The sequence below is a fragment of the Austrofundulus limnaeus genome, unplaced genomic scaffold, assembly GCF_001266775.1.
Source record: "Austrofundulus limnaeus strain Quisiro unplaced genomic scaffold, Austrofundulus_limnaeus-1.0 Scaffold15, whole genome shotgun sequence".
Classification (NCBI taxonomy): Eukaryota; Metazoa; Chordata; class Actinopteri; order Cyprinodontiformes; family Rivulidae; genus Austrofundulus; species Austrofundulus limnaeus.
This window is the reverse complement of record NW_013952417.1, coordinates 2,396,061-2,404,372: the sequence shown is the minus strand read 5'-3', so window position 1 is coordinate 2,404,372 and position 8,312 is coordinate 2,396,061. Positions and strand designations below refer to the sequence as shown.

At 39.3% G+C, this 8,312-nt stretch overlaps 1 protein-coding gene and 1 long non-coding RNA gene across 3 annotated transcripts in view; one reads left to right on the top strand and one right to left on the bottom strand.

The window, feature by feature from the left end:
• The window catches only part of LOC106513847 (uncharacterized), a 13,220-nt gene extending 7,219 nt beyond the window's left edge, over positions 1-6,001 (top strand). The window contains exons 2-4 of one of the 2 annotated variants that reach the window (XM_014002866.1): positions 596-786; positions 1,199-1,348; positions 3,013-6,001. In XM_014002866.1, coding sequence (XP_013858320.1) covers positions 1,201-1,348; positions 3,013-4,052 — 1,188 coding nt within the window. In that variant the 5' untranslated portion in view covers positions 596-786; positions 1,199-1,200 and the 3' untranslated portion in view covers positions 4,053-6,001. Of the gene's footprint in view, positions 1-595; positions 787-1,198; positions 1,349-1,735; positions 1,795-3,012 lie in introns of those variants that run through there. The other variant, XR_001309834.1, reaches the window with a different exon arrangement.
• A 936-nt stretch (positions 6,002-6,937) lies between these two features.
• On the bottom strand, positions 6,938-7,474 carry LOC106513777 (uncharacterized). The gene is made up of 3 exons (XR_001309829.1): positions 7,383-7,474; positions 7,211-7,287; positions 6,938-7,113 (listed from the first exon to the last, which is right to left on the bottom strand). It is a non-coding gene; the product is annotated as an uncharacterized LOC106513777 (long non-coding RNA).
• Between the last annotated feature and the right edge of the window lie 838 nt (positions 7,475-8,312).

The following is an 8,312-nucleotide window of genomic DNA, read 5'->3' as shown; positions in this document are numbered from 1 at the left end:
GTGTGTGTGTGTGTGTGTGTGTGTGTGTGTGTGTGTGTGTGACATTTCTGTCATTTCATTGTGTTGTAGAATCATAAAGTTTTTGTCTTGTGGTTTTGACACCAAACAGCTGCTGAAGTCATGCTGTTATCACTTCACTCTAAAGGTGTATGGTCTAATAATTATTATCAGAAAATGTTTCCAGATGTTAAGAAAAAAGTGTTTTTCCTGAGATCTCTTTGTGTTGTATTTCAGGTTTTGGTGCCAGCTAATCATGTCATTACAGCCGCAGTCATGTTTGGTGGTTTAACAGTGAACTGCTTTGCGAGCAGCAACTGTTACTGACAAAACATTTAGAATTCATGAGCAGGAACATCAAGTGTCAGCATGGCATTAAAAACCACGACAGCCCTGCTTTACACAACACAGCGAATGTGTTCAAACTGCAACAAGCACAACTGTTTCTTGCTGACAGTCCTTCATCCGATGTGTTTTTACCTCACATCAGCAGTTTTTTCTCTCTCTCTCTCTGCAGGAACAAATGCAAACACACATTTGGTATGTATGCAATTAGTTTTGCTAGTGGTTTGACTGGTTTTCTTGTTTGCACAAACAGTGGCACGCCCTTCAGGAACGCACATGCCCTGTCACCTCCTCAGGCCAGGTGCAGGGGTGGTGATGGGAGGAGGAGGAAGAGGAGGGGAGCAGTATTATCCCTGGGAGGGTGGAGCAAACGGGGAGGTKAATAAAGCAGATGAAGCATTTGAAGCTGGTATTGACATGCAGCTCTGAAGGCTGTGAGCACAGGTAAGAGCTCACTTTGTGATAGCTTTTTCTTTTTTATAATGTTCCAGTTTGGTAAAATGTATAAATCGKTCTGATTGTCACATTAGAAGTTAGTGACACGTTTACGTTCCTGAGAAACTTTGTTTCTTCATCACTGTTGGTTTTATTTAAATGCAATGCTGAACTCTGGCTGACGCAGGCAGGCAGCTGAACTGTTTCTTACTTATTAACAGAGTCTTGTCTAGAGTCCATTACCAATGCACACAATGAAATTTAACATTTATTGTGAAATACCTGAAATAAAACCTCATATTGTTGTTTTCTTGTTAGCAGAGTGCCTGACATTCCTGAGCTTGTCCAGCCAGAGGCAAAAGGAAAAACCTGTATTTCAAAAACAAGTAAATAAATAAACGTTGTGTTTGTTCTCTTGCAGCCATGGATGGTGTGTTGGAAGGCGCTGTGGTGTTGTGTTTGTGTAAACTGGCCTGCAGCCTTCCCTTCCTGCCATCGCTGGCTGCTTCCTGCAGTCCTGTCGGCTTCTGCTGCTGCTGCCTCCTGATCTTCACCGACTTCCTGTTTACAGGTGAGGACATGACCAGGTGTTCTGTCCACAGCAGGCCTCTAATGAAAGGGTTTCGCTGTCAGTTTATTCAGCCAAAGCCCCCGTTAAACCAGCTGAGTACTTAAAATACTAATGCTGTCAGAAACCTTTTAAAGAATAACCTGACACTGAAATGCTGTGTTTTGCTGACCTCCGGTGTTTCCCCTCCTTGCAGCCGTCTGTGGTTACAGGTGTGACAAAGTGAGTTTGTTTCTGACCACACCCGGCTAGTTAATTAATGAGATTAAACAAATCTAAAGCTTTCAGCTGCTGAGGGCATCAAAACTGTTGAATATAATAAGCTTCAGTTCCTTTTTATCCCTGTGAACGCCCACAACACTCAACAGGAACTACAGAGGAGGTGTGAGACGAGGATTTGTGCTCTTATCTTGAAAGGCTTGGCAGGGATCTCTGCAGCATTTGATCAGGTTTTGGCTGCTTTTTTTTTGCTAAATCCCTGAATGCAAATAATGGCATTGATAAATTAGTTTTTTTTTTAATTTTGCTTTAAGTCAAAGTAAAAATCTGTCATTTGATGAGATAAGAACAAAGGCATGCTCAGTAAGGATACAAAGGATGTTTTGAATATTATTATAACATTTTAAAATACAATTTTGCGGGGTTTTTTTTTCAGTTACGGAAAGCATGCATCTAAAACACTATTAATAATGATGATTAAATATGTTTGAATCTGAGTATAAAAAAGTAGAACAACTATCACAGTTTGCATTTCCTCCCAGCTTCTTTACTGTTTTTAGGAAAAGTCTCTAAGAGGAAGAGGTTTTATTTGGTGTAATCCCAAAAAGAAATAAACATATTAGTTATAGCTTTTATAATGAAACCTTAAGAAAATGAGACACACCTGTAAATGTCCCTGCCTGCAGTGTTGTATAAAGTACCTCAAAGTGATAAAGTACAAGTAGCTTATAAAAATACTTTGGTAAAAGTTAAAGTCTTCTATAAGAATATAACTTGATTAAAAGTCCTAAAATATCTGATTTTTTTTTTTTGTAATTAAGTATCAAAAGTAAATTTCTGTTACAAAATCTACTTAAAAGTATTGAGTAAAAGGGAGCGGTTAAGATTTTCCTGAATAACTTTTCTTGGGAGGTGATTTCTCAAAAAGTATTTTTTTCTAACGGCGTGCAGCTGTGATGGACAGTGTACAAAGTAATATGGTGTCAGAATTGTATAGATTTATACTTCTCATCCAACCACAATTAAATTCACTCTATCCAGGAGACACAATTTATCAGGATAGTATTTTTTAAATAAAAACCAACACAGAATAAAATAGGAGAAATTACTTTTTACTTAACTTTTTAAAGAAATGTAAGGAGTAGAAAGTACAGATAATTGCGTAAAAATGTAATGTGTAAAAGTAAAAAGTGTGCTGAAAAATAATTACTCAAAGTACAGATAACCAAAATTTCTACTTAAGTACAGTGACAAAGTATTTGTACTTTGTTACTCTGTCTGCCTGCGGGGTGGGCGCTCCTGGAAAACTCCTCCATTGTTGCATTGTTCAGATTTGAYTTTACTGAAGTAAACATTTAGTTTTTTCTGACAGTTCAGGCGTCTGTAAAACAGCAGGTGTAAAAATATTTTCAGGGTCAGATGCTGACGATCTGCTTTTGTTGCCACAGGTTTTCTGGGTCTCCTTTGCATCTTTGAGTCCTGGCTGACTGATCTGAGTCAATCGGGTGATGTCATCGCCCTGCGCTTCCTGCTCTTCCTCAGCCACACCTACGGCACCGTGCTGCTCCTGGTCACCTTTTTGATTGCTCTGGAGAGCCTGATCAGACTGCTGTGGCCCCACCTCGCTGCCGATCACGGCAGGCACAGACGGACGGCGGGCTCCGATGGACAGGGTGGGTGCGCCAAAGAGGTGGAGGAGACGGACAGGAGCGTGCCTCAGATTGTCGGCTTCCTCTGCTGCCTGTCCGTGTGGTTCGCTGCCGCCTTCAGTGTCAGGGGGCACTGGAAGCTGGAGGAAGCATGGGCCGCTCTTTGTTTGCACACAACCGACTCCCTTGTCAGATGTCTGCCCAGCGCTTTCAGCTCTTTGCCAATGAGTCTCTGCTTGAGTGTCCTTTTCCTCCTTGTCCTCCTCCTGACCATCAACACATGCCTGCTAAGACGATGCCAAGTCCCTGCACGGACGCAGAAAACAAATGTCGAGAAGCCGTGTAGCTGCTGCAGGACAAGCTACCGTCCAGTGTTGCCTGCACCACTCAGGCCTACGCATCTTGGGACACCAGTCTCAGAGCCAGAGGAAACGGAGAACAGCGGCATGGGCAACTCTACCTATTCCTGCAACGGCATGCAGATGTTGGTACGGCACCATGGAGACATTGTCCTCTTAAATTGTTTGTCTGATAATAGGAGCGAACAGGAGCACAGGAGGACAAAGACGGGTGTTTCTCGGACATTTGTCAGAGAGGAGCCCGAGGCCTCGCATCAGCGGTGTGGRTGGCGACTGTGGGGTTTTCCAAGCCCAGAGGAGAATGTAATAATGGGGTTAGTCAGTGTGCTTTTCATTTACACACTGCCCTTCAACCTCAGCGTGAATATTCTTCTGATCAGGACGATCGATTCCCTGCTGGACTGGAGTGTCAGATCTTTACTCCCATCTGCAGCAAATATCAGAGACACGTTAACTTCTCACAGTGTGACCCAAGTTTAAAAAAATGATGATTGTGTGGTAAAAGTGGAGTGGAAACTTACCTGAATGCTGACAGCAGGTATGCCTGTTAAYGCTGCTTTGAAAGGAGAATAAACACTGTTTAGCAGCCATTCAGATGCTTGGAATAATAACTGGAAACTGCAGAGAGGAGGCAGGTTGAGGCGTGCACGGACTCCAAACCTGAGTGGAGCAGATGGCTGGAAGGCATCTTCGGGCTGTTCGGAGCATCAGTTTCCTCAGATGTTTGTCTTCATACAACAGGTTACAAAACAGACCTCAGTGGTTCAGTGAGACGGTTTGCTATTTTGAAATTTATAAATACCGGGTGGAATAAATACCTTCAGAAATTCAAAGCAGCACACGGTTTTTTTTCTACTCCCAAAGATTCAAACTATTCAAGTACAAACTCTTGTCTGTTTGACCAAAACAGGTATTTAAAACTGTTAAGGCACCATTTTTTCATTATTATTGTTATTATTATTATTTTTTTTTTCTTTTCTACAGTTGATGAACTTGAATCAGAAAACTTAAATGTGACCGAAGCCAAAACGTTCCAGTTTTGTTGCATCAGTCTCAGAAACTTTGGGACTCGTCCTGCATTTTGGCAAATGATTTACCTCAACTCTAAAAGTCAACTTGAATGGATTTAAAAAAAAAAATTATACTCTTCATTTGCATTTCCTTTTGCATGTTGGCTACAGTCCCATGAACCTTTAAAATTTGGAATAATCTTGGCAACTGTGGTCAGAAGAACATGAAGCTGATGCAGAAGTTTTACTCTGATCGCCTCAAAAATACAAATTAATCAAATGTATAAAAAATGGCTTGTTTGGATATTTATCATTAACATTATATTAACATTGTTTGGCAAAAGGTTTCTGCAAAAACTTATTAAATAGTGCTTTCAAAAACCTCAACAGGTTCTTTACAACTGGATTTAAGGTGTTGGGGGATTTTATTGCCTTCATCATAAGAAATTAAATGTTGAATTTACTTAACCRAGTTATGTCAACAACTCAACTGAGCAGAGTCAATTCAAAGCAACTTGAATGCTTTGAATTTAGTCGAAACTTTCAGTGTTCAGACATGGTCGTGTTTAGGTTCACAATATCCAACGTGTCTTAGTTTGATGTTCTATTTACAGGGATTATCCTGCTACAACCCTTGACCTAATCTAAGAGGTTATCCAAACACGGTCCAGTCTTTTATTTGTGCACAGGAGGTCAGGGACATTCTGCTCTGCTTCCAACCTTTTTAAACTTAAAGAAATTCTGATCCAGTTTATTATGTTGAAGTTCACGTTTCAGGGAGCTCTGTCTTGTTTTGCACTCTCAGACCAACATTGTAAATAAGAAACTTCTTAATGTTTTGCCTGTTGAAATAAAGGTTAAATAAAAAAAAAATTAAATGTCTGTCCACTCCTGGTTCTGAAAACATTAGACTGTAGAAAACACACAAAAACATTCTAAATAAGCTGTGTCRTTATTTATGTTTCAATGTTTCTTATTTGTTATAAATGTGAAATCTTGAGGAGTAAAGAATTGTGAAAACTCTTCTTCTGATGATGAACAGTGTTTTCTTTGTTTTTAAGATTGATTTCTATTAWCATTGAAGTGAGATGCATTTTTYCCCCAAGTTGAAACCTGTTTTATGAACCACGTCAACATATTACTTTGTTTTTTTTCTTAAATAACTGGAGGAAATTTACCACCAAGTTCTTCACAAACAAAAGAGCTGCTTCCAGAACTTGCAGTATTGAAACTTGAGCATTTTTTTCTTCCCATCAGAAATCCCCTATCTGTGCAGTTTGAACTTCTTGTATTAAATTTTACAGGATGATTGGAGGGAAAAAACAAAACAAAAACCCTCCACAAAACTCATAGGAAAACTAATTTGGAAAGAAATTGCAAACGCTGTTAGCACCAAATAAATTTTTTATTATCTGCAAATAATAAGCCTCAGGTTTTCTCCTTTAAGTTGTCTTGTCAATAATCATTTCCATGGTGAAAGCTTTTTTTTTTCGACTTGCACCGGGCCAGTTCAACAATTTTTAAAATGGATGTATTTTGTAAACAAAAAAATCTTTTTAAAAGAGCAAAATATGTCTTTGTACAATACTAATTTATCATAAGTTTGTGCCTTTTCTGTAACMTAATAAAATGAGATGGAAACCGAGGAGAAACGGATGTGTGGCAGACGTGAAAGGACACAAATGAACAGCAGGTGGCGCTCTGCTACTGGACAGACCCTGAAGCTGGCTGCTCTGAGCTTTCAGCAGGTAACAGGAGCTGTAAGGATAATGTTTGCAGGCTGACTCACCTTTGATTGAGCCAGAGGGTTTCTGCTTTAGAAATGTACAGACTTGTGCAGACAAATGCTTCAGTTTACAGCTTAGCAAGATCACTTGAAAGGAAACAAGACTTTCTGTGACTTTATCACAGACAACACTGTAACAAAAGCGCTGACGTTCAATGGTTTTGTTTGAAAGGGGTATAAAATGACATTTGCAGGAATATGTAGCTCACCTTTCTCAGACTTAAAAAAATGTTCAAACAAATAAAAAAAAAAGATTTAAATTAAAGGCCTTGTATTCCTTGAAGGAATGCATATTGCCCACTGCTTTTCGTGGAGTTTTAGACTAAAATCATCTTTATTTATTTGGATCTCCGGGGAATGTCAGCATATAAACAGAGCGTTGTTACAAAAGCTAAAAACACAGACTGTAGAGAAGAATCTGATGTTTCTTTAGATTATTTTTAGTCRCTATCAAAAAGAGACAAAGAAGAGTTAAAGTTTAAATCATTTTGTTTTAATAAACAGAGTTTATTTTATTAAKGAGTTCCCCTTTGATGCCRAAAAACATACAGAATAGGGATAGTAACAATAATAATAAAGAGAAACATGAATACAGTGGTGTGAATGCCTTAAATGGCATTCACACAAATATGTCAGTTATWGGACAAAATGGGTRAAATCATGTGTACTATGCCAAAAAAAGATGCTTTCTTTGACTTGGTGTTTTTCTTGCTCCCTTTGAGGCCAGACTTTCTGTTTGCAGACTCTAGAAATCAGATACCAAAAAACAAACAAACAAAAAGTTTAGAAAAAAGTTACAATGTAATCCGTAACTATAATTTCAGTTTAGGTTAGGCACTTACTATTAGCTATTTTCGTGAGAAGTTCATCTCATGAGAGGGGCTGTTCATCATCGGTGAAAGAAGACTCATCTGCCTCGCTGACAAGTGACACAACATAAATTCATCAACTCCAGAAACATTTGTACAGATTTAATTTCAAACATTCAGATATGACAACTAACATAAAGTTTACCTGTTGACATCCAGTTGAATATTAAGGCTTTGCTGAGGTACGTCTTGATCCTGGCCCAAAAGGCACATGGCTGCATCTGTTGAATCCAAGTCCTTTTCCTGTAAATACATACACCTGCTGTTTAACAGGACAAAAATGACAGGACATGTGGAATATGTTACAGAAATAGGAATAAAACTAACRCTTACTTTAGTTTTGAGGAGAGTGYGTGCAGTGAGCAGCTCAGTTATCTTCTCCTCCACAAGACRCAGGTTTGACATCGTGTTTTCAGCGATGCCCACAGAGGAGTCCAGTTYATCCTCAACAACTGAGCAGTCACGGTCCATTTTAGAGATTCTGTTTATTGCTGAGAAACAGAAGAAACAACAATCACCTGCAATCGCATCACATTTGGTTTTGAGCGAGCTATATCCACCCTGAAGGTTAATCTCAGACAATATCTGACGATTGGTTCTTTGAAATGAATCCAGAGAGCGTTGACAGAGAGGAGAAGGTAGAATCAGAGAGGAGCACTGAGCGGACTCTGCCTGGTGGCATTAATCATTTTAATCGTCAAGTGCCAAAAAGTAATCGATTAATGTTTTTCTGACAATTAATTGCACACGATACGATTATGCCCAACCCTACTCTGTTGTCACATTTTGCACTTCATAACGTGCCACACAGGTGTGGACTGCATGCAGGCCAGTCTAATACTGCACTCTTTTACTGCAAAGCCACACTGCTGGAACATGTGCAGAATGTGGCTTGGCAATGTCTTGCTGAAATAAGCAGGATGTCCCTGAAAAAAGACGTGGCTTTGATGGCAGCATGTTGCACCACTTGTACTTCTCTCTCTGTTTTTCTCTCTGTCTCTATTTTCTCTTCACTTAAAAAAAAGTCACCGATGATGAAGAAAAAAATAAACTAATAATATGACCCCCCCCCACC